Source organism: Periplaneta americana, chromosome 4 (assembly GCF_040183065.1).
Source record: "Periplaneta americana isolate PAMFEO1 chromosome 4, P.americana_PAMFEO1_priV1, whole genome shotgun sequence".
NCBI classification, from domain to species: domain Eukaryota; kingdom Metazoa; phylum Arthropoda; class Insecta; order Blattodea; family Blattidae; genus Periplaneta; species Periplaneta americana.
Genome location: NC_091120.1, coordinates 176,757,329 through 176,783,986, shown reverse-complemented (window position 1 = coordinate 176,783,986; position 26,658 = coordinate 176,757,329). Strand labels below are relative to the sequence as shown.

Below are 26,658 nucleotides of genomic sequence, written 5' to 3'. Positions count from 1 at the left end.
AAGTTCTATGAAACATATGACGAAACTAACGCGCTCTGCAGTTCGAAGCTCATTGTTGACAACCGCGAAATTCGAACTGAAATTGTGAAAGTTTTAGATTTTATTGATTTTTACCCACTGGCTGCTGGATCGCATCTTATGGTTTTACCATAATTATTGTTTTTATTTTCCTAAATTAATTTTGTTCTTTTATTTATTAATGTCACTACAAACAATTAAATAATTATAAACGTTTATTTCTTTTGTGGGTAACTTGTTAAAATTATAACAAATTCGGTCTGAACATTTTTAACAATGTCGGCCTATGATCAAGCACCATTATTTTAAAGAGAAATGCAGAGAAAGAGAAATACCATTTCCACCTTCAAGCAATACATTAACCCAGATTCTGTTTGAATGTAATCTAATAAGTGAAGTAGGAACAGAACGTTAGATCAGCACTGCTTTTCTCGATATTTTAGTGAATTAATATGAAAAGCTTTATCACCAGAGGTAAACGAAGAAAAGAACAATAAAACAAGATAACAGATGCAGTATAGGGAACAACTTCCTTATTGGTTGAATGGTATGATATTGATATGTATTGTTGTTACAATCGATATAAAATATGTTGCCAACTTCTAAATGAAGTCAATTTTACATTGTTGACTTATACTTCAAAATAGAAATAACGGCAATAACAATAAAATATCAGAATTTGATAAAATAAAAAATGCCTATAGCCTAGGTTTGAATAGAGTTCTAATGCAACATCTTCAGTTAATAGATAAGTGGGCAAAACTGGAGGATTAAAATAAACAAAAGTCAAATGCTATTACCTCCACTAAATGTCGATCAATGCCACCACCACTACTAATGTTCCATAAATTTAGAATAGCGTATGTACAGAAAACTAAATATTTGGGTATTCTTTTTTTTGCAATAACTTACTTTTGAGATTGCAAATGCTTCAGACATATGGACAAAGACAAGGAAAGATCGAAGCAAAATTCAGGCAACAGAGATAATTTCTTTGCAGCACAGCACAAAAAAGAGAAGAAATAGAATAAAGAAAGAATGAAGGAATAACGAACATTTTGGGAATAACTCTAAGATAAAAGAGTTATACTATAAGATAGTTCGGACATGTTATGAGGATGAGTGATGGAAGATTACCACAAAAGACAATGACATTAGAAGTTTGTGATCAAACTTCTTAGACGATCTACAGTAGCGTGCAAACTAATCCGAACACGACGTATTTTTACATTTTCTGTCATTGTTGGCCTCACAGCTGCTCATACCGCTTTAATTGACATCTGTAATACGTGTAATTCCATTGTTGAAGGTCTGTCATTATTTTTTTTTTATAATATGTGACTTTTGCCTGTTGTTTTGTACTTATAAGCATTTCAGTTGTGTTGAAGACTTAATACTGCAATCCTGTGTACATTCTGTAGTCTTCACAAATGGATACAACTCCACGAAAACGGTCTAAAATTATAACATTAGCAGAGCATTCTTCTATGACACAGAGGCAAATTGCTGCAGAATGTCACATCGGTTTGGCTACTGTTAATTCGATCATAAAACGATACAGGGAGATTGGATCCATCACACCCCAGAAAAAAGGAAACTGTGGCCGGAAAAGGAAGACTTCACCTGCAGATGATCGTTTGTCAGGAAAAGTAAATTAAATCCTAGACTAACTGCTGTCGACTTAACCTGCAAGTTAATGGCTACCACTGGGGAGAATATTCACGTCACAACAGTGCGGCGTAGGCTTTTGGAAGCTGGATGAAGGGCTCGTAAGCCTATTAAGAAGCAACTGCTAACCCCTGTTATGTGCAAAAAACGCTTAATGTGGGCAAAATTACATCAACACTGGACAGTGAATGACTGGAAGAATGTACTTTTTTCCGATGAGTCTCATTTCGAGGTCCACGGCCACCGTGTTTTTTACGTACGGAAAGGATCCGAAAAAAGTAACAGCAGCTCATCTCCAACAAGCACCCAAATACCCCCCTAAAGTAATGTTTTGGGGTTATTTTACACATGAAGGGCCTGGAGCATTAATACCTATCAAGGGAATGATGAATTCTGACAAATATATTCACTTATTGGAAACCAGAATCGTACCCCAGCTGCAAAAATCATTTCCGGATGGCAGAGGTGTGTTCCAACAAGACCTGGCACCATGCCATACGTCTCGAAAAACTACAGAATTCTTCAACAAGAAGAATATTCAGGTACTCCCCTGGCCAGACAACTCACCCGACATCAACCCCATTGAGAACTTGTGGTCAATTTGCAAGAATGCAAAAAATGGATTGTTCTACAAAGGAGAAGATGATTTCTGCCCTCATTGGTGTATGGTTTCGCAATGAAGAAATGAATATTTGTGGGAAATTAGTGGAATCCATGCCAAATCATCTCAGAGCTGTTATTAGGAACAAGGGAGGCCACATAGATTACTGAGGTGTCTTAGATCCTTTTTTTTATCCCGTTTGAGTGCTTTTGCATAAGTAATTACGTTGTTCGGATTAATTTGCACACTACTGTAGAAGAAAATGGAAAGATCTGGTGGAACAGGATGTGGAATGAAGAGGAGAATAATGGATGGAAACGGAAGTAATGGACGAGAATATGTGAAATAATCAGAAAACTGGAGGCTGATATCTCACATTTGACTGTCATAATTGGGGACAGAAGAATGGATGATGTTTAGTCAACTGTCGAAGACAGGTTTGAACCTCATAAATAACACCAATGAGGCATCACTCATGAGGCAACTAGGCCAGGAGATAATATAGTAGAGTGGCCAGTTCCTTTCCCCCTCCAATGCATACATCACTGATTAGCTACATATTCCACTAATCAGACTTCAGATGCATACAAACAATTGTTCTTCCTCGGACAGGTATCGTCAAGTGAAATGTACAGCCTGATAATACATGTGTCACCCAGAACCTCAATCAGATGATGAAATTACTTTTGAGAAAAATCAAAATATTAATTTATTGGGGAGATGTCTTATTTTAACCAATACTGTACAGTATATGCTATATTTCATATCACTAACCTGCTAGAATTCATAATTTGTTTCATCATAAAATGCAGAATCACATTCAAGTCCAGCATTCACACGTTCATCACGCACAAGACACAATCAGGTATTGCGGTGAAAGGATTACAGGCAATGAAAAGGTTAAGCTGGGATACTGGAAACTCGTGAATAAAAAGTCTTGAATATAGCTTTTATTTATTAAATGCCATGCTCTTATATACACGATGCATTCACATTGGGGCAGCAACAGCAATGGGAGGGGCATCAGGTTTAGATGCCTTTACATCACTCATGGGCACTGTCGGCAAGATCTCTTCCTTTGGTTCAACGACTGATACATTATCTGGAAGAGGCTTCTTAGGGCCAGTCTTGCCATTGGGATCCCATGGCAACATAATCTTGACCTTGATTCCCAACACTCCTGAAACAATTAACAATGACAGTAGTATAGAAAAATGCAGACATAATTCACAAACCAAACATAACTCATTTATTGTTATGATGTACCGAAGTACATATATTTCCATACAGATATTCTGCATCATCATATGATGAAAGATGAGTGGAATGGAGAAAAATTCTCTCCGGCACCAGGATTTGAACCTGGGTTTTCAGCTCTACATGCTGACACTCTATCCACTAAGCCACACCGGATTCCCATCCCAATGTCAGATCGAATCCTCTCAGATTAAGTTAGTCACTCATAACGAGTGCACCTCTGCACACATGTGGACATTGTCCCACTGTCATACATCTATGACGCAGTGCATGAGGGTAGGCCACTAGAAGGAACCCAAGAAAAACATTGTTTAGCACAGGGTGGCGTATATTTTGAACACTTACTATGAAGAGTGTACGTACACAAACAACATACAGCATTTCTCAGAAGATACCATTTTTGTTGCTTTGTGAGTAAACAATAAAAGTTAGAGATGGAAAGTTTCAGTAAAAGTTGTTTCTTTTTAAAAATAGTTTCCAATGGTATCTTTAATGACCCATGTTCTCATTTGAAATTTCGAAGATGACCACAGGTAGTGCTACTTCCGGTTTGTTACAGGAAATAGTACTATCACCATATTTTTTTTTTTTGCCATAATATAATTTACATCACAAATTTTAAAGTATACTTTTGTACATACTTACTTACTGGCTTTTAAGGAACCCGGAGGTTCATTGCCGCCCTCACATAAGCCCGCCATCGGTCCCTATCCTGAGCAAGATTAATCCAGTCTCTACCATCATATCCCACCTCCCTCAGATCCATTTTAATATTATCTTCCCACCTACGTCTCGGCCTCCCCAAAGGTATTTTTCCCTCTGGCCTCCCAACTAACACTCTATATGCATTTCTGGATTCGGCCATACGTGCTACATGTCCTGCCCATCTCAAATGTCTGGATTTTATGTTCCTAATTATGTCAGGTGAAGAATACAATGCATGCAGCTCTGCGTTGTGTAACTTTCTCCATTCTCCTGTAACTTCAACCCTACTAACCCCAAATATTTTCCTAAGAACCTTATTCTCAAACACCCTTAATCTCTATTCCTCTCTCAAAGTGAGAGTCCAAGTTTCACAACCATACAGAACAACCGGTAATATAACTGTTTTATAAATTCTAACTTTCAGATTTTTTGACAGAAGACTAGATGACAAAAGCTTCTCAACCGAATAATAACACTCATTTCCCATAGTACATACATAAGAAATTGAAATACAAAACCAAACGCTTCTTGTTATTTTTTAATCTGCACTCTAGGAAGCACGCATTTACACTGTTTCATCTTCAAAGGCCTTCCTATAGCTTCAAGGGTCTGCTCTGACATGAATTAATTTTTCTGTCTTAAAAGTAAACTACTCCAATTAACCTGCTGTTTTTCATTCCAGGTAAATTTTGCATCCATTTCTCGGAACGCATTTATTTTGAATACATGCACTATTTTATTCAGTTTTGTAGCGCCTAGTACTTTATGCATGAATTCCATTCCAAATGCCCTTATTTTACTGTATTCACTTTGTATTGGCACCAAGTTATTACATTCTTAGGGCAACGTTGGTACAGTCATGATGTTATATTCCTACAAATACGAATATTTTACAGTTTTCTCTCACTTCCTTTTGTAACAAACATTTCTATCAATAGTTCGACATAATCTATTGGATTCTAGACAGACTGTTGAGGGACACCTCCAAAGAAAGGTAACTACAGAAAGTTAAAAAAAAAATCGTCGGAGATAAGAAATGAGAATAACATCAAAATTTCATATGAGTAAAATTGATTCGTTACATAGATTTTCGTTATCAAAATTTGTTTATGAACAACCAATATCATATAGGTTTCGAGAAAAAAGGCTGATACGGGTGGTCTGAAACACAGAGTATATATATATATATATATATATATATATATTTTTTTTTTCTTGGAGGAGGCTCAAAGAGTTTGAGACTTACTGTGCAATCTCCTTATATTACAGGATGACTTTTGAAATCCTTAGGACCGCATTACCATGAGTACATGATTTTCTGCTTGGTGCCATCTTATTGATTCAGCTACAGCATTCAGTTTTCTAATAGTCTGTACGTAAAGTACACTCCTCCATTTCCTGTTTATGGTCTGCCACCTCCTTACATTGATGGAAGGGTTTTTTTCGTAATTTTCATGATAAAGAGATCTCATTTTGCAGAAACCGACATATTTCGCATAAACCAAAAAAATTACTTGGCCTTACTTGGTTTAATTATGATACACGTAAGAATTTAAACAGTGGAATACCACTAAAAATGGCATTTGAAATATTTTCGCGTTTACTGTTACCAAAAAATCAGTAATGTGGTCCTTTCTCACTAAGTATACAAGCATGCTTTGAAAATGCAGTCAATGATAAACGAAATTAAACACGCATTGTAGTTTATAAGGACACCAACATGGTAGAAAAGAACTACAATGAACCCCCTATCATCAATCTAACTTTATATGTATAATACCAACATTAATTTACTGGAATGAATACCAGAATAGTAATCACTTCTGCCTACCACTCTATAATGGAGATGAACACTGACTTCCAGGTGCCACTAAAAGATTGACCATGAAGCTGCTAAATTAGTAGAAACCAGATCAGATTTGAAGTCATTCAAAACATTTCTATTTAAATGATTTCTTTTCTTTCTCTTGTATGGAGGAAAGACCCAAAGGCTTACATTGCAGCTTGAGGCTTATTGTGCTTACCACTCCTATTCTGAGAATGATTGGGTAGCCGAACAGCTGCACTCTTGTACAAGTACAGCACGCTGCACCATGAACAATCTAGGCTATGGTATGGACGATGATATGTGAATTAATGATGGCGAAATGGGTCCGAGATCCAATGCCGAAAGTTACCCAGCAATTCTGCTTCAATTGGTTGAGGGAAAACTCCAACCAGGATTTGAACCCGGGCCAGCTAGTTTCATGGACAGACATGCTAATTGTTACCCCACAGCAGTGGACATTCAAATGACTGACTTTTTCGCACATCAACTGGCATCCAGATGCGATGTTTTGGCACTAAAATTATAAAGGGAATTTTTATTTTCCCCACAACTTCAAGAATAGTTTTGGGTCCTATCTGAATTATTATCTAGCTAATGTAAACAAAGTACCATTACATACTGTTATATATTTTATATCTTTGAAAAATATTGGAGTGCAAGAGGTCAAATGACTTTATTGTCAAACGCCTGGCATTAGAAAACAACAACATATTTTCAAATTCTGTTTTAAATAAATAGAGAAGATACCAATGTCTGTCTCTTCCCTCTCATATGCATGCACACAAAATTGTTGAATTATTATAACTAGGGAGCAGATGCTGATGAAAAGTCATCTTATTTTTCACATTAGGACAATGCCTATTAATATAGAAATCCTTTTTATGTTAATATCAACGTAAAAAATTAATTTTCCATTTTTTGTCGTTTTTGAACTAATAGGTCCTTTTTACATTTTTTCGGCATTTTTTGGTAATTTTTAATATACTGACGAATTTTAGATCATTTTGAATACGTTTTACTTCCTTTTTTTTTTTTTTTTTTTTTTTTTTTTTTTTTTTTTTTTTTTTTTTTTACATATAGGCCTGTTAAATCTTTTTCTAAGCAAATAGATGAGTAGTAGGCCCTGCTAGTAATTAACTACTGAATAAGTGAATAACAATGAAGTTTCAGTTTTATAGTTTGAAACAAATTCTAAAATCCATCTCTCATTCCACTGAAGGCTTCACCTCACACAACATTAGTAATATAAAATGCTTGACAACAGAATAGTTTAAGTGAGGGCGTCAAAGCTACTGTTCTTTTGTTGGTACGAGGGTGTCTTAGAATTTATGTATGTTTGAAAGGGGGGAAAACTTTCACTGTTTCCTGGACAATAGAACGTTGTGTCCCCAAATTGGTTCAGAAGGGATGTACTACATAAGACAGTATTCTTAACACAAATATTGCAAGAATACACGCTGTGCCTACAATCTGTTTTTTATTTACCTCCCCATCTGGGAGGTCTGGTAACAAAAATGAAGAATGGAAAGAAGAGGAGACAGAATGAAGCACTGTCATGGACCACCCGATTGAAACACACTGTAAACCCTCATTAAAATCTATAATTTTCCCTTAAAACTTTCATTCTGTTGCATGCTCTTTTCCTTTATCTTAGTCAAATTCTGGGAAGTTGCCTCCTCTCTCCCACATTTGCAGGGCAGTTATTGAAACAAGGTGATTAATTTTTAAGAAGTTGTGGTGCGAATACAGTGAATAATATTTAAATGTCATTTTCTTTTAATTTTACGTCATTTTTTCATTATTTTAAGGGTATTTTAATGAGCATTTTAAGTAGATTTTTAGGTTATCAACATCCACTCCCTAATTATAACCGTTATTAGGCAAGTAAATTTCACTATTGTGTATTATCTTTATATATTATAAAACCGGAAGAAATGTCTCAAAATTCAGTGTCATTACCCTGTCTAAGTAGAACGTGGCGTGTAGCAGTGTCTACATAATCATTTGTTGGTTCCCCACTGTGAATCATCAGCCCATCCACGAACTTCATGGACTTGGCTCTCTGTCCTCTAAGCTTCCCAGAGACCACAACCTCACACCCCTTAGCTCCACTCTCCATGATGAAACGCAGAACACCATAACATGCTCTGTAAAGAACACATAAACACTTATATAATCATACAACACTATAAATATTGAATAACATGTTAATTCCACTTTTACCTTCATACTACAGTACTTCAAACATGAATCTACATTTTACAAATATTGTATTACAAATTAAAAAATAAAGGAGGAAATGAAGTTAATGACAGAACTCTAATAAATAGGGACATATGTGAAGATAATAAAAAAAAAAATCACGTAAAATCTTACTCTTCTGCGGTGTTCTACAGAAATATGTTTTTATACGAAGGTATGGATCCACCATTAATTTCTCATATATCGGTGATTTTGTAAATTGGCACATCACTAATGTGAACGAAAAAAAGTGCTGCAATTAGTTATTTTTGGAAAGGATATTTCCGTACTACTGCATTACCACGTTGAAGTACAAATGTATTTATATCCTTGGGTTTTAGTTGAGCCATACAAACTGTATACGAAAAAAAAAAATTGAGTGCCGATACCAATATCACACGAAAATTGCTGTGAAAGTGGTGGCTGGCAGGGAGGGGTAGCACATACATCTCAATTCCGTGCATTACCTTATTAATCACAGAGAAAATGCGGGTATTCGTAAGGTCGAATCAGTGAGAGATTAGGTCAGGTTAGTTTAGGCTTCTGGTACAATACCATTTATCGAGAGTTGCGAATATATATTTACAAAGAGTCCCAGTGAATTTTCCCGCCATTTCTGCTGCTTGCATTCGCGAACTGATGGCGCTTCGCCAGATTAAAACTTACGGACTAGGTAGGCTACGTTTAATAACATTCAATACATAATACATATCACATCATTCAAAGGCTGTTTCAATAAACCTATTCACTAAATTTAGTACCTATTGTTTTTCTACACGGAACTGGGCGGCCAAAAAATTTACGTCTGAAATTTTCCCTTGTTCTGCGAAACTATTTCATTTTTTCGTATTGACATTTTCAAAACTGGCGGATAAATTTCAGAACATGGATTCCTCTTACTTCAAAATTCCAACCTTGTGCACACAAAATAAATTATTGGCACTGAAAAGTGCCTTTTCGTAAGCATGATAATGTTCATTCGACAAACGCAGACAAATCTGCTCTCTTTAGTATTTTAAGATATAATTGTCAGCGAGGAATCCGTATACTGAAATTTCCCGAGATCATCACGTTAAAATTGCATGGTTGTGAATCCCTGTCCCCACGAAATTAGATACATCAGTCTGTAGTCTGTCCCTGACAGTCAGTATGTGAACATGTATTTACAGATTTCAGAAAAGTTTTTATTAAAACAGAAGGAAGATAAGCTTGAGAATCTCCTAAGTTCATGCAATTAATTCCAACAAGGTAACGATATCTTCACGAAAAATGGTCTAAGCTCGAAGATGCATTCATGGAATTTACATTCACTTGTAAAACAAGTAGTCTCAACTCAAAGAAATTAATGACAATTACTATACCGTATCATTGTGTTACAATGCATTAAATCCATACTCACCTCCTGACAGCAAGGCCGCCAATTAGCTTGTAACGTAAGGATTCGGCCTGAGCAATAGCACACAGACCTCTCGTCGCTACCTTCTCGGCATACAGTTCAACGGAGTGTTCTGGGAAGCTGAATCTCTTCTGAACTACTGATGTCAATTCTCTAATACGACGGCCCTTTTCCCCCAGTACATTCTGTGTACGAGTCGCCATAATGATAATTTCGGTACGAGTTGGGGTTACCCGAACTTCCACTCCCGAGTAACCATCTTCTGCCAATTCACGAGTTAAGAACTCGTTTAACTCAGCTTTAAATACACCATCGCCAACGAACTGTATAAACAGAAAGGATAATTAGCATCATCCCTATTTAAGGCCGATTAAGACATCCTTTGAAAGGATTGCTTTCTGTTGTAACGCAAGCAATTCTACATAAGCTTACATTGTGTTACTGTATCACTTACTAACCACATTATACATAAGACAGTTTATAACACTTTTATTATTCGTTCTAATTATTCAAATCTACATAACCTTTTCAACATCAACACGTTGCACTAGAAAGATACATCAAGCACCATGATCTTAAATCCATACCATCTACATTTCACAGAAGTGGAAATATGAAATTATTTACTGATACAAATACTAAACATATTTTTCTAATATTAATGAAGAGTTATATACAGTAGTTTTATATATTTCATTACATATTTATTCTACAAACCTTCCTTTTCTTGCTTATGGGGTTAGCCATGATGCCTGCATGCACACGAAAGACCTACAAACGTATGAAAAATTTACACTCCACTAAAGGCCGGAAGAAGAGGTCTGTGAACATTCGTCATGGCGGTGGTGTGGAGAAGAGTTGTGTGGGGAGTTTGTATTGTAGGGTTGTGTTTTTTTGGAATTCCTATAAGAGTACATAAAAGTGATGAACTTAATATAGAAGAAATGTTCAAGGACTTCTTACAAAAATATAATAAATTGTATGCAACAAATGAAACTGAGTATTCTAGGCGGTATAATTATTTCAAGGTATGGGAATTTGTAACGTCCAAAGTAGCACTCTAAAAACGAACATGTGTTCGCAATACGTCAAAATATCTTACAAAAATATAATAAATTGTATGCAACAAATGAAACTGAGTATTCTAGGCTGTATAATTATTTCAAGGTATGGGAATTTGTAACGTCCAAAGTAGCACTCTAAAAACGAACATGTGTTCGCAATACGTCAAAATATCGTGTGAAGTTGATTCCGTTAAATATTTTGACAGGTGAACTATAAAACTATAGATCGACCAGTCGATCGTACTGTATGCAATACATTTGAAAATTCCTTCACATATTATACAATCAGTTTTTCATTTAAATGAAGGAATCGTTTTATTGTTATTCCTGTATTTCTTTATTTAAAGCATTATTCTATATCTTTCTTCTCACGATGTTGCCCAAGCTTCCAGTCTAGTCTCATTCTTTGTAAAGATATTGTATTAAAACGCTATAAGACATAGTCATCCTTCGAGCATTAAAGTATTTTATGTTCGAAGTAGCCATCACAGGTACTTTGACGTTTCAAGTTCGACTTCTGGTCCAGGCGAACTGAAATTATTGTGCCGTGTTCAGGTCTTCTACTGTGCTCACTTTTGATTTGTCAATCACTTCACCAATTCCAATCTTTGTTCTTATTGGTTTATAAAGCGTGACTGCCTCTAGCTTGATGTGTGATATAAACTTTGGGCCTATTTATTTTTTTGGCTTATAAATAAATAAAAAATGAATAAAAGATTTTTCTCACCTTTCCATTAACATCCACATATGTGAAGCCTAATAAAATATAGGCTACATGCTGTGCCTCTAGTTCACTGTATATGCTACGCAAGCTATCATTTCAAGAAAATAATTACCCTTACAATGTAAATCCTACTATGATAGGCCTATAGCTATTAGGCCTATAGCTATTTCTTTAGGTACGTTTACACTGTCGTATAAAGTTTCTTTTTGAATGTTCATCATTCTATAAAATGGGAGGTAGATCCCATATAACCCTACAAAATAATAATAATAATAATAATAATAATAATAATAATAATAATAATAATAATAATAATCTACGGTACGGCAAATAAGGATTGGGTTGTAGCTATGTTGTTTCCCAACAGGATGCGTAGAATATTCTACACACTATTAAACTAGAGCAGTTCCTTGGTGAAATGAGAAAATATGGTGCATTTTTTTTTCGTGTTATAGATTTAGGAACATTAAACGTTTCTTCAGGATTAGGAGAATCTATCTCTTAGATCGCTTGCCCATGATTCACTAACAGACAAGCTGATAAATATATAACACCGAAACGTTAGATGTTTCTATATCAATGGAATATTTCGCACCGTATCGAACACCGTATAAGTCTTGAAGAGAACATTCAATAACCAAAGTAAATACAGTTATAAACTTTATTTACTACGTTTGCACGTAATTTTGGATTTTTATCGTAATAAATTAAATTCGTTTACATCAGTATAAAACTACTTATACACTTCTATAAGGCAGAACTAAAAAAAATTATTTACTGTGTCTTTTTGGCAGGAGTCGCTAAAGTTAATTGAAGAAATGAATAAAAACAGGCCTACAAATCAAAGTGCGCTTTACGGAGTAACAAGATATTCAGACTTATCACCAGAAGAGTTTGCAGAGCTTCATTTGCAGCCTTCTCTTCCAATGCATATGAATTTGTCAAGACTGAAGGGTAATCAGAATACTCATGCATATAGGCCTAAACATGTTAACAGCATTTACAAGAGGGCACTGGCAGATCATCTTCCTTCGAGCGTTGATTGGTAATTTTATTTAATATTATCGTATCGTTTTTTATTAGTTACTTTAATGCAGTAACATCACAGTCTAGTATATACAGTCACGAAGCTCAATACGTAGGGAATATGCAGCCATCGGTAGTTGCTAACCACTAGGATCGCTACTATCGCCTCATTACAGACAATGCAAAATAGTACCAGCACAGTCTATTGTTCCTAGTACCCTCAACAACTCAAGCTTCGTGACTATATACTAGACTGTGGTAATAATAATTGTAATAGGGGTACTTAATAGGTCTAGTTGTTTAAAGATAAGCTTTCATACCAGAAGAGAATCCTCCATGGTGATTGAGTGACAGCATTTCCAATTGCAAATCAGTGGATTGGGGTTTAATTTCCGGAAAGAAGTAAGGATTTATCTTTCATCTTTAGGGACTGAATATGTGTTTTATGTTTGTTCTGTGTTGTCATAAGCAAACACCGTGTCATACAGATAACTTGACCATGAATGCTTCTAGAAGTTAAATCTCGTGCTGGTTGAGACTCAATTCTTTCAGGTTAGGGGATGAAATGGGCCATTGGGCTCCGTCCTTAAAATAAGCAGAAGGAGAAAGAAGAGTACTCCAAAACTCAGAGTAATAATTTTTATTGTGCTATGAAAATATTTTCTATATGCATTGTATTCTGGTGCAATGCACCGGTACCCCAACAAAATTTTAACTAGACTACCTACATATATCATAATAAGTATATTCATTTACACTATCTCAAAGGCTGCAGTTTACACGGTGATGTACATATGTCATAAATTCTCAATAGAGATCTGTATTACAAGAATTACAAATTAACTTATAAAAATAAGAGTTAAGAGGGTTGCGTCATGTCCATTTACTTATGCAGAGAAACAAATGTACCGCAACTTCATAACTGTGGAAATGTGAAGTCTTGCAGGATTATTTTATTGACTAGGGCTGATTGCAAGACGAAAATTGAAATTATGTTCCACCTTCTGTAACAGTATTTATGTATGACACTTAATAGTATGGCCTTATAATTTGTCCATTAAATTTGATATATGAACATGACGGATTTCTATCAAAATCTCTATCAAACCTACACAAGACAGTATAATGATTTAATTTTGTTTGTAAATTCGTAATGATAAATATCATTAATCAGATCTGTGTAATCTTAATACAGACTGAAATTTATATTATGTATTGTAATTTTCTTTGAGAATTTCTATTGATATAATAAATGTTTTAACATTTCAATTGCAGGAGAAAGAAGAACGTTATAACGAAAGTTCGAAATCAGAAAACATGTGGAGCATGCTGGGCTTTCAGTACTGTAGAAACAATTGAATCTATGTATGCAATACGTAAAGGAACGTTGCAAACACTTAGTGTCCAAGAGGTAATTGTTCAAATGTTCTTTCCTTTCTGGTCATAATACATTGAATCTGGCAATATACAAAATAAAGTAAATTTTTCATTTTTGATAAATGGAATGTTTTTAGAGAGATTTTGTTTCCTGTAAAAAGTTAGATAAGCTTAATAACAGTAAGGCTGTGTCTCAAAGCTACATTTTCAGCTGAAGTGAACTAGATTGTTGACTAAATAGTCGGATGTGAAGTCAGAAGTTATGATCCAAAGCTACATAGTGTATAGCAATCAAGTCCGTAGTAGCTAGTAAACGAAAATACTTGCTTGATTGTTGACTTGTTCGCTAAACAAACATGGATACCTCATCAGCAATTGGGGTTATGAAATCTGAAAATGATTTGGAAGTGAAATAATGTAAATATAATGTAGAACAGGGAACGTCAAGTGACTACACTCTCGTGCGTACGTACAAACCCTCAAGCCCTGACGTACGGCTGAGAGCAAGGGTAGCTGCTTCCACAGTGGCGGAACTAAGAACTTGTATGTGAACTAAATTTGTGATAAGAATATAAATTAATTTCAACTTTTAACTGAAGTACACTTTCACTGTTCAAAACATTACTCTACATAATTTGGTACAGTTAACTCTATATACGAAATAAATTTTTGCATGTTTGCACAATAATGAAACAAAACAAAACATACACTTTTATACAGCTCAATATACTACGAAATAAAACTGTTCACCGTTTGTCTTCTTCTCATTGCTATACAATTCAATTAACAAAATAAAACAACAGTACAAACGTTATTATTCAAATACAATTCTCTAATAATAGTACTTTTTCTTATACATCAGAGATCCGCGGCGATTTTTGCAGTTTTTTTTTTTTTTTTTTTTTTTAGTAAGCAACTTTTCAATTCGCGGAGGTTTTGTTTTAGTACCAGCCAATCGCAAACATGCTTTCAAGTGTTCATCACTTAATTGGCTTCTGTGACGTGACTTTGTAAACTTCATTAAAGAAAACAGTGTTTCGCATACGTAGGTTGTCCCGAACATGCACAAGATTGTGCAGTTTAGGAAACCTTTCTCGTGGAAAACAAGTTCAGAAATGTTTAATACTTTTTCTGTTTTGATACTTATCCTTTAAGTTAGCTCAATATCACTTTGTAAATCAAGTATTTCTAATTGTGGTCCAGCAGGAATATCCAGGACACTCTCTGAAAAAGGTGTTGAAAATATCTTAAATTGTTGTTCAAGTTCTCTCGTATCCTGAAATCTACGTTCGAAGCCTTGGCACAATTGTTGCATTATTCTTATACCCTTATATTCTTTCAAGGCCTCTATCAAGTTTCCCATGTACATCCATAAATAAGGCAATTTCATTTCTAAGTGCGAGAAAACGCTCCAGAACTTTTCCTCGACTTAACCACCTTAGCTCGGTATGGTAGAATAAATCCCCATACTCACTGTTAATATCATCAAGCAGTGCCCTGAACTCCATGTGATTAAGTCCTTTAGACTTTATGAAATTAATTGTTCGCACAACAACAACCATTACATTGCTAAGATTAATGTTTTTAGCACATCAATTTTCCTGGTGCAAAATGCAGTGCACCGGTGCCCCCAAGCGACGTCGATAGGTTCCACCACTGATAGACTGCAGTGTACAAGTGTACTGCCCGCAGTGGAAGCCGTAAGCAGGCCTGTATGCCCTCTCGCGATCTTGACTCGACCTGGCGGAGCCTGATGTAGAATAACACGTTAACTATGAACACTGACATTGTTAGTACTTTCTGTACAATGTTTTAAACATTATTGTAATATTATTAAGCCCTCATCTTTTCCACATAATTCGTAATGAAACCGCATTAGGACACTGCCTTCTAATTCAGTGCTGCACCATGATGTCATGGTTTTTAGAAAAATAATCTATGAAGAAGGCCATGTTTCAAGCATACATTTCCAAAGCTCCCTAGTGTGTAGTTTACAAGTCACCTAGTTGCTAGTCACTAGTGTATAGTATGGACTTGAGCTTTGAGACACGGCCTAGCTAAAATACTCTTCATTACACACCCAGAGGAGAAAGATCACTTGGATGACCACCAGAAAGATGGCAGAAGACTGTAACAGCCCATAAAGCTTATAACTGAAAAGGAAGATGATGGTGATATCACAGTCTAGTATATACAGTTGCGAAGCTCAATACGTAGTAAATATGCAAACATTAGATAGTTGCTCACCACTAGGATCGCTAATATCACCTCATTACAGGCAATGCAAAATAGAACAGTCACGGTCTATTGTTTCTAGCACCCTCAAAACTCAAGCCTCGTGACTGTATATAGTAGACTGTGGTGATATAATAATAATAACAAAAATGTTGCCACGAACTTACAAAAGCAGCTTTCACTATACAGATATAAAACTACTAACATTTAGGAAAACAAAAATAATCAAACTACTTCAACAGGAGTATCTTTGCGGATAGAACAATATACCTCGATTGTTGCCAAGGCAGGATATTAATGGATAACTTACCTAATTGACATTGTCGTATCTGAAGAAAATTGTACTTCCACCAAACATCTACATCTAACTCTATAAAGTCCACCATTCTGATCAATGTGTGCAGTAGTCCATTACAGGGTGCTGATATGTGGGAAACCTTTGGGAAATGGATAGAGGATCTAAAATCAAGTAAAAAATTCGTGTGTAAATATATAATCAGTTTTGCATATTACAGCTTTATTATTTTTTTTCCACACTGTCACATGAATCATATTCTCAGTTTCTGCTATGCTTCTGATGCTGCTACTGCTATTGTCCCCAGTATGATTAAGGACTCGTTCTTCTATATCAGGTGTTGTGGTGCTCATTGGTCTTCCACAATCTGAAATTCTTTTTTCAAAAGAACCTGTTTCCACAAGACATTCATGTATTCTCTGGAAGGTCATGTTGTTTGGTGAACATCTATTAGGAAACTGTTCAGCTCTAGTTCATTTGCATTGCAATTAGCACGTCCATACATGAGTGCATATCTGCCATTTCCTGGTTAGAAACATTCTGAGCACAAATACAATAGCAAACCTCAATAGCAAATAACATAACTATCTCAAAGCTTCCACTATTTCTTGTTTTCAGTTGTCAAGTTGCAATAAAGAATAGATTATCTCTGCCTTTTTTTTTTTACAAGGCTTACTGATTTAATAAATGTGATACACTAATGTAAGAACTGAAGCATATGAAATAAAAAGTACCTATAATTGAAAAACAAAGCGCATTTAACTATATGTTTACTTGAAATTTTGCTTATTTTTAGGTCCTCTGTCCATTCCCCAAAAGTTTCCCACATATAGTTAACACACTGTATATCCTCAACATGAATGAGCAATAAAAAGCTAGCAACTTTTCAATGTAGTCATTTCTGTAACGGTGTTTTGGTTCATTTTTTTAACTATGTCATAAATGTAAAAATATCCAATAATAATAATTTATTTTATTTATTTATTTATTCATTTATTCATTCATTCATTTATTCATTCATTCATTCATTTATAATATTAATGTGCAAAACAACAGCACAAGGCCAATTACAGTTTAGCACGATACAGAACAGAACAAAACAACAAATGATGATGAGAATGAATGACAGAAAATGGCAATGAGATGAAAATAAAACAATATAATAGTCCACATCAATCATTGACAAAATGCAACAAAGCAAAATAGCACAAATAATTATTAAAACTAGTACAGTGAGATAATTAAAATAATGGCAATTAAATATAATGAATGACATAATGAATAGATATCAAAAACAGTGCATACAAATAATTATTAAAATTACAGACAAATACAAATAAACAATAATGACAAATTGAATAGATAATTACAAAAAATACATGACACAGAAAAGCTAAAAACAACACAAATGAAGTTAAAAATGAATGTGCTTAATATAAGAATAGCCAAACAACAAACTATACATTAAACGGATCTGAATTAATATAATGTAAATTGGCAACTTTCATGCATCTGACAACTGGAGAGAGAGATTTAGGCTTATAGGTATAAAAAATTAATAATAATAATAATAAAAGTGCTACTAGGGTAGTTCAGTCAGCTAAGGTTCTTGCCTGCTGATTCGGAGTTGCGCTCGGGCGTGGGTTCGATTCCCGCTTAAGATGATTACCTGGTTGTTTTTTTTTTTTTTTTTTAAGTTTTCTCCAACTGTAAGGCAAGTGTCAGATAATCTGTGGCCTCATCTTGTCAAATACCATCTCACTATTATCAATCCCATTGACGCTAAATAACCTAGTAGTTGATACAGCGTCTTTAAATAACTAAGTAAAAAAATGATGATGATAAAAGTACGCAGAAAACTGTTCAGCAAGAAGAATTAGACATAACTATTCTGATTAAAGTTATCAAGATTCTGTACTGTATATCCAGTAACCAGTAATAGACTGTAAACATATTGTCGTTTGCTTGCAGCTGATTGATTGTGCTGGATATGGTAATTTGGGCTGTGAAGGTGGAGACACATGCAGTCTACTTGAGTGGTTGATTGACAATAAGACTAGAATTGAAACAGATGGTAAATATCCTCTTACATGGACGACTCAGACTTGCAAGCTAAAAGGGTAAGATTTTTTAGCATACACACAAGAATTAATTACCTGCCTAGAAGAACGTTCTATGCAACAAACTGCGTAACAATAAATGAAGAGCATTTATTGCATTTTTAGTTTATAAAATAAAATTTGTTTTCAAATATTGCTATTCAGTAAGTTTTAGGCTTCTAGTCTGTAACTAATGACTATAGCTGGAATAAAAATAATATGTTCGTCAATTGAGGACCTAACATTCTAAATATGCTATATGCCAAAAACAACTTTCTGAGATATTGATGGGGGGGGGGGGAACTACGAAATGCATGTTGAGATGCCTACAACAACACAGTCTTTTGGCATACAAATGAGTCACTTACAGTTGAGTTACGACAAAGACAATTTAGTATGATATTCTAATATGGATGTTGCTCCCTTAGATTGAATAAAATGAAATTAGAAAAATTGGCCCTTAGCACATTTAGAATGTTAGGTCTTCAATTGTGAAATGTCTTAATTTTTGTTTCCTGAAAAGTTGGCAAATTGCTACATGCAACTTTCTTCCAATCAGGTATTCTATTAATGTGTAATGTAAAAGGGTGCACAGCACTTAAAAATCATGTAACTGCAACTTGTTTACTATAGATAACAAGTTTTTTTATTCATTTAGTCATGTAACATTTTTTATTGAGGTTGCTTTTTTTCTACTTCTTGCAGGACGGAACAGGGTATTCAAATAACAAATTTCACATGTCAATAGTAAGTATTAGTTTATTATTTAATTTCATTAACATAACATGATATCATTCACAGTTCTTCATCTCATTGTCTAATGAGGACGTTCTTAAGAAATATCAATGTTGCTTTTTCTTGTAGGTATAGTTCTGTTGCCATTTATATCTGTAGAACATACAGTTGAACTTCGATATCTCGAAATGCTTCCGTCAACTGGTACTAATATTTCGAGTTACTGAAAATTCGAGATATAGAAAGTATGAAAAAAATTTCTAATATCATTATAGACCTATTATTATTGATGACAAGTATTACCGCTTAACTTTCAACAAAGAGAAGTCGATGTTATCCATAGACTCTTGCTTTGCTTTTCAGGACAATGATTTTTTTTTTAAGTTAGTTATTTAATGATGCTGTATCAACAACTAGGTTATTTAGTGGTGATAGCGAGATGGTACTTGGCGAGATGAGGCCGAGGATTTGCCATAGATTACCTGGCATTCATCTTACGATTGGGGAAAACCTCGGAATAACCCAAGCAGGTAATCAGCACAAGCGGGGATCGAACCTGCGCCAGAGCGCAACTTCAGACCAGCAGGCAAGTGCCTTAACCAACTGAGCCATGCCAGTGGCTCAGGACAATGATTTTAGCAATCCATAATAAAGGTTATTAGAGAAGAAAAATTTGCTTTGGTGCCGGGGATCGAACCTTGGGTCCTTGGTTCTATGTACCAAGCGCTCTAATCACTGAGCTATGCCAAAGTTCAATCCACAGCACAGTGTAACCATTGTTACCATAACAGATAAATTCGTAGGACCAAAAAATTAAACTTTACGTAAATCCATAACAAAGTTTGAGAAGAATAATGTTAAAAGACATGCCATTATGTCCTCACAGTTGTACTCATTTTGCTAGTGATTGACGGATAGCATTAGTACTAATGTGTTGATTCAAGAGAAGACACTTTCAAAAGAAGAAAAATACTTATGTAGGCCCTACAATGCTTGTTAAAATAATTGTATTTCATCACATTCCTTCAATTTTACTTACACATGTGTACATAACTTTCATTTTCACTTTAAAATATAGTTAAAGAATAAGTATTTCCTACTGAAAAGAGAAATATTCATCAAGATATCGAAAAGATCGAGTAATAGAACTTCGAGATACATAAAAACATATTACATGTAAATTATATACAATTCTGCTGGGAAATTAAAATTACTTCGAGGTATCGAAAAATCGAGTTATGGAAGTTTGACTGTATTTATGGTTTGTCTTTATTCCATGTTCCTGATATAAAATTTATAATTTTGCATGTGATGCTTGTTAAGAGGCAGTTGTTATTTATATTGTCTTACATTTGACAGCTTGGTGGGTTCAGAAGAAGAGATCCTGTCGTACTTGTATCATCATGGTCCAGTTTCAGTTGCTATTAACGCACTTAACTGGCAGAATTATTTGGGAGGAATAATTCAGTTTCATTGTGATGCTAGCCCCCAGCATATCAATCATGCAGTCCAGATTGTCGGCTATGAGTTAAATACAGAAGTGCCTTATTATATTGTTCGAAACTCATGGGGTCCTGAATTCGGAGACGATGGATATCTCTACATTGCTGTAGGAGAAAATCTGTGTGGTGGGTATTATGTGATGACTAAGATATGTGTAAATTAGAGCAGTATAATAATTATTTAATTCTGTTTATACATCTATTCTCCTGCCATTCTTACTAAAACAATGAGGTAAAGAAAAGTAACAAGTATGAAAGTTTCCCATTGGCTACTGGAAGTAATTTAATGCTATATGGTTCATGGTTAAAATTGGATTTTAGTATCTGTTTTCAAACAGTGAATGCCCTGCTGTTAATATTCTGTCTATATTTCTGATTTGTTTTCAGTTGCCATTAAAACACAGATTTGTTGTTTGAAGTTTCTACGACATTGTGAAATTTATGATGAATTTCAATAGCCAGATATTGAACACTTTACGGAAAACAGATAAAATGTTCACTAATTGTAACATAGAAAATGTAATCCAAACTCGCCATCATCACCTTGCAATGAGTAAGCATTCGTATAATTCCCTGAAACATTAGTTTCGTATAAAAATATAATCAGGTAGTTGTAAATTGATGTATTGTGTGTTATGAGAAACATCATCAAAGAAAGCCTTTAACATGTGATGAGAAGATAATTATACTGAACGATATTTTGTGCGAGATCGTGTGTATTTGCTTGCTTTCCGCACAAAACCAATACGCGGTAAGTGTGAAATACCACATTCAGTATTCCCAACGTAACAAACATAACAATTTCCCTCTTCTTACCGCTTAAGCGCCATATTCATTTTATTGCTTTAGGCTTTTAACATATTATTTTTAGAGACGCTTAACATAGTAATAATTATAAATTGGAAACTTACCACTGCAATTTCACTGTTAATTATTATTTTTAAATATTTGCAAAAATTAAGTAAACTCTACAACACCACAAAAGTTACTGCATTTGTAATGCAAGTAACATTAAGGAAGCCGTGAAAAAATCAACAAGATTCCAGATGCCGATGTTATTACTGCAATATGTTATATAAATAATATTGTTAAAATATTAAAATGAAAAATAAATCATTACATAACCTTACCGTTTGTTTTAAGTTCGCATTTATAGACTGGGGGAAAAAAAAAAAGAGACATATAACACGGCTGCTGGAATATAGTAAACACAGAAAACATTTTATAGCAACAATGTTGAAGATTAGATATTTTAGTTTTTAAAAGTTGCCGTTATTGAACAGGAACCAAGATGGAGATTTCATTGCAACTAATTAGAAATTCCTCTTTCAGGTATGTAATAAACGATCTTCGCACAAAATAATGTACAATACACGAGCGGTATGTTTGTTTTCATGTTCTCGGAAATTAAAAAAGCTCAACTACGTTTCGCTTTTTCATTCTTTTCCTCGAACATGAAAACATCAACATACCGCTCTTGTAATGCATATTACTATTATAAGTTCGCTGAGAAATACCATGAAGTCACGATTGACGATCCTATTACGGAATTACAAATGAATTTATTGGTGTTTCCATTTCAGCAATTTGTAAGACTCGAAAAGAGTTCCAAGAAACAGGGAAATTAACCATGTCAGGTAAAAACGACATAGGGAAAACCCTGTCTGTGACAAGCGTGTAAAAAGTGCAGTGCATTGGAAAGTACATAACTTCTTTTTTAATAATGCTTATGTTGGTAGCACGTGAATGTAAAGGCCAATAGAAAATGGTATCTTGTGGAGGAGTACATTAGTTATCACGTGCTTTTGTTTACTACACTTTATAGTAAGAATGGCAGGAAAATAGTCAACTTCTAAGCATTTTTTTTTTTATAGACCTTTCATGATTTACTTTTGTACTGTTGTTTACAACTAAAATTTAAGGACTAACTATAATATGAATGCAATTCAGAGCATAATGGCGTTAATTACACAGCACGATTATTCAAAGGTTAGCAGAACTGCTAGAGCATTAGCATTCCATGCTGGTAAACTGAGTTCAAATCCCGACAGGTTCAACTGGAATTGTAATAATAATAATAATCATAATGTGGTGCTATGTAGTTAGTTTCCCATGGTGCACTGAGAGGAAAAACCTATAGCTCATAGATGAGGATGCTTGGGTGAATAAAGGCCCATTCCCACTTAGCAGAATCGAATGGAAGCTTCTGCCTCCACTGTCATCTAGTGGAATCGAAGCAAACCGAAGCATGTTGCAATTTAAAATGTATAGCACAATTGGGTATATGATGAGGTGATAAAAGAATAAATATCCAAAACAAGAAAAGGAACATGCCTCAAGTCCAATGGCTACACTATCTATGAAGAAGTCCATGGAATAGCGTATACCGGAAGTCATTGGCGTATTGATATTATAACATTTAAACCTGGAGAGACAAAAAGTTGTATTCTGGATCCGACCATCAGATTCGAGACGCATCAGAATCATCCCAAGGAGGTTAGAGAAAAAGACAGTTTATGAACCAATTATCCCTTATTACAAAACATCATATAAGCTCAGGGATATAGAAGTCATCGGATTAATGGTGGGTGCTAGAGGGACCATAACAAAACAATTCGTGTCATTCTGTCGTAAATTTGGAGTCCCAACAACAACAATTAAGGAAGGGTTCTCTGCAGATTTTACGGTGACACTTGTACTTCAATTCAAATTACAGTTGAATTTTCTCATTCTATTTTTGATCTGTATTTTTTATTTTAGTGCAAATTTTCATTATGTGAAATATTATCTACTGTAAATTTTAGTTTATTGTAAACAAATTTCTTGTAAGGCATTTTTAATGTCATCTTAATTTTAGCATTCTTTGTCTTTGATAACCTCACCAAGTGAAAATATTATTATATTTTTTACTAGGGATACACATGGAGAATTTTCGATTTTATTTGACTATCTTCTGAGAGATGAGAAAAAAAAATCGTTCTTGCACGTTTATTTGAATTGTAATTTTTACCCAATGTTTCCGTTAATTCACTTATTTCGCCCCAAGGCTTTATTAATACAGCAGTACTTTCATGTTTTGCCATACAACAGAGGATAATTCTGAACATAATTTATATTTTTTTCGTTCACATTATTAAATTGTAATTTTATGTGTACGTATTATTTTAACAATAAATTTCCATGAAGAAATTACGCTACCAAAAATATTTGTTTTTATATCAAAACAAGGAATTCTGTTCCTGCAGTGGAATACATATTCTAGCTCATGAATTCTATTGGTTTGATTCGATGTGCTGGTTTCTGTTATCTTCCATTTAAATACATTGTGAAGAGAAACTGTTCAATTCGATTCCGTTAAGTGAGAGAGAGCCTTGACTTCAAGTCAAGTACCTTCTATTGGATAAAATATAATTGAGATCAGATTGGCTCACCCCGTGATTTGAACCCAGGACCTCCTGAATGTGAGTCCAGTGTCTTCCCACTGAGAGATCTTGCTCGGTTATTCATCTTATTTTTCCGTGATGTAAAGCAAATATCTGTAAGACTTACAGTAAATATAGTTATAAAACTTATTGGGATTGTTTAACTAATGATACACGAAATGTTTCTTTTTTTTTCAGGGTTGGCTACAGAAGTATCTACAGTTGATGTCCAGTGAGTGAAATGACATTACTTAAAAAATATTGAGTCATTGAATGTTTATTGTTGTATTTGAGTACGTAATCTATGTTATTTACATTTTGTTGTAAGTACGTAGTTTTTACAATTGTTTATTGTTGTGCATAACTGGATCTGTTCCTATAATTTAATGTGTAATGTACATAATTTACAAAACCACAATGATCAAAAAGTGAAATATATTAGTTACTTAGGAAATGTAATCAAATTTGTATGTATAAGTGTATAGCTAAATGTAAAGTATAATTACTTAGCTATTAAGTATTGTTTGTTCCGTATTCTGTCTCGCAAGTCATTAGATGAGATAAACTTAAGTCTTCCACACGTGGAATTGATGCAGGGAATATTTTTCTAAAATGAATAAAATGACCTATTACTTGTAAAATATTAACTTTCTGACAAGTGTACAAGATTTGTGATCAAAGGTGCTATATTTTGTACTTAGAGCTTTGTACCTGTTATGTTTGTACAGCTTTATATTGAATAATAAATTTTACATATTGCAGTTACAGTAAAATTATTTTTATTCGATATATTCCGATTACACAAATACAAGGATAATTTGCTTAGTCTGTGGTCTAGAGATGAAAAAACTAACTGCCATTCTCGCTCACCGTGTTCGTTGCATTTGTCTTTAGAGTCTAGTCTTGTAACTCTCGTGCGCTTCGAGTCTCGCTCATCATTCTCGAAGTAGCATTTGGTTGACATGGAAAGATTTCGTAACTTTGAATAACATACATAATTGAAAGAAATAACATTAGAGATGTTTAAATGATACAAAAAGACAATGTTCTGGTTCTACTATCAGATATTACCTATGGTTATATAAATAAAAAAAAATTATCAAATAAATTTGAATTTCTGAGAAACATAAAACATAGCGTTAAATAATGCTATTTTTTTTTACTTGAGATTTTATACTTGAACTCAAATATACAAAAAAAAAAAAAAAAAATTCCTAGTCTTTTAATAAGGGCCTAGTAATTAAATAAAGATTGGGGAACGAAGTACTACACTGAAAGGTAGAGATGATGTTTCAAATAGGCTACTTGATTGTTTATACATATATGACAGTTGCCAAAACAGATAAAAGTTCAGTCTGGTATAAACAACTGTGACAATTGAAGGCTGCTTTACGTTCAAGAGCTGATCACTCCCGAAGTCCCGATGTCTTGGAACGTTTGCTTGCAAGCAGTCAACGACAGGCAATACTGTCATGTGGGTTTTCGGCTTTGTGGGCGCTGTTAGTCTTGCATTCTCACTCGTTCTTATCTACTGAGGTCCTATTATCATTATACAGGGTGGAAGTGAAATAACCCTGCGGATTGAAAAGGACGATAGGGTACACTTAAATGAATAGAAAAACCTATATTACGTTTTGTGATTAAATGCACGGTTAATTAGAAAACTGAGTTGGAAGTTTCAGCAGTCTGACAACATCACCGCTAAGACACTTCTATTTCTTCTCGTAATACAGATGTAAGAAGTCAACGAACTCAGGTCTGTCTGCCTTAGTGAACTACCTCCCATATCCCTTTTTGGCCACAACATTGTAAGCAGGTCGCATCTGTCAGTGGCTTCAAATTGGTGGTTTTTAAGCTACATTTACACGAAAACCGTCCATGCTAATGAAATACGCTTGAGGGATAAATTATTTTTTATTAGTTTTCCTATCAATATGGACAAAAATCTCGATCCTACTCGCAACAGTTGCCGAATAAGAGGGTGTTAAACATTTGGAAAGAATTTTTTTTTTTCTGAGAAAACTATGGACTTTACACCGATATGGTGGTTATACTTTTTTGTTACGTACAACATGAGCTCTTCACTCTGAAAATCTGCAGGGTTATTTCACTTCCACTGTGTATTGCCACAGTATACTTCTTTCAATGTTAAGTTTTAAAGTAAAATAAAATCACAGTCTACTATATACAGTCACGAAGCTTGAGTTTTGATGGTGCTAGAAACAATAGACTGTGACGGTTCTATTTTGCATTGCCTGTAATGAGGCGATATTAGCGATCCTAGTGGTGAGCAACTATCTAATGTTTGCATATTTACTACGTATTGAGCTTCGCGACTGTATATACTAGACTGTGGTAAAATAATACTGATGTATACTGCCTAGAGATGGGTAAAAATAAGCTGGAACAGTTTTTTTGAAACTGATTCGAAATAGTTTCGTGAAATAACCTGTTCCAACTGTTCC

General features: G+C 34.4%; 2 protein-coding genes across 2 annotated transcripts; one reads left to right on the top strand and one right to left on the bottom strand.

Moving 5' to 3' along the window:
• Nucleotides 1-3,229: 3,229 nt before the first annotated feature.
• Nucleotides 3,230-10,590, bottom strand: RpS3 (ribosomal protein S3). Its single transcript, XM_069824414.1, has 4 exons — nucleotides 10,432-10,590; nucleotides 9,718-10,037; nucleotides 8,037-8,224; nucleotides 3,230-3,467 (listed from the first exon to the last, which is right to left on the bottom strand). The coding sequence occupies exons 1-4, from the start codon at nucleotides 10,459-10,461 to the stop codon at nucleotides 3,277-3,279; spliced, it is 729 nt and encodes a 242-aa protein (XP_069680515.1). The 5' UTR covers nucleotides 10,462-10,590; the 3' UTR covers nucleotides 3,230-3,276.
• On the top strand, nucleotides 10,544-24,966 carry LOC138698467 (cathepsin O-like). Its single transcript, XM_069824411.1, has 7 exons — nucleotides 10,544-10,742; nucleotides 12,297-12,547; nucleotides 13,804-13,939; nucleotides 18,407-18,555; nucleotides 19,240-19,281; nucleotides 20,629-20,897; nucleotides 24,392-24,966. The coding sequence occupies exons 1-7, from the start codon at nucleotides 10,551-10,553 to the stop codon at nucleotides 24,427-24,429; spliced, it is 1,077 nt and encodes a 358-aa protein (XP_069680512.1). The 5' UTR covers nucleotides 10,544-10,550; the 3' UTR covers nucleotides 24,430-24,966.
• Nucleotides 24,967-26,658: the final 1,692 nt, after the last annotated feature.

What these genes read in the sequence shown, in the direction of transcription:
- LOC138698467 (XM_069824411.1), top strand. Translation starts at nt 10,551, where the DNA reads ATGGCGGTGGTGTGGAGAAGAGTTGTGTGGGGAGTTTGTATTGTAGGG. An exon ending in CTTCCTTCGAGCGTTGATTG is followed by an intron (nt 12,548 to 13,803) that starts GTAATTTTATTT and finishes TTTCAATTGCAG; the next exon opens with GAGAAAGAAGAACGTTATAA. An exon ending in AAACACTTAGTGTCCAAGAG is followed by an intron (nt 13,940 to 18,406) that starts GTAATTGTTCAA and finishes GTTTGCTTGCAG; the next exon opens with CTGATTGATTGTGCTGGATA.
- RpS3 (XM_069824414.1), bottom strand. Translation starts at nt 10,461, where the DNA reads ATGGCTAACCCCATAAGCAAGAAAAGGAAG. An exon ending in CCATAAGCAAGAAAAGGAAG is followed by an intron (nt 10,038 to 10,431) that starts GTTTGTAGAATA and finishes CTGTTTATACAG; the next exon opens with TTCGTTGGCGATGGTGTATT. An exon ending in CCACGTTCTACTTAGACAGG is followed by an intron (nt 3,468 to 8,036) that starts GTAATGACACTG and finishes TAATTGTTTCAG; the next exon opens with GAGTGTTGGGAATCAAGGTC.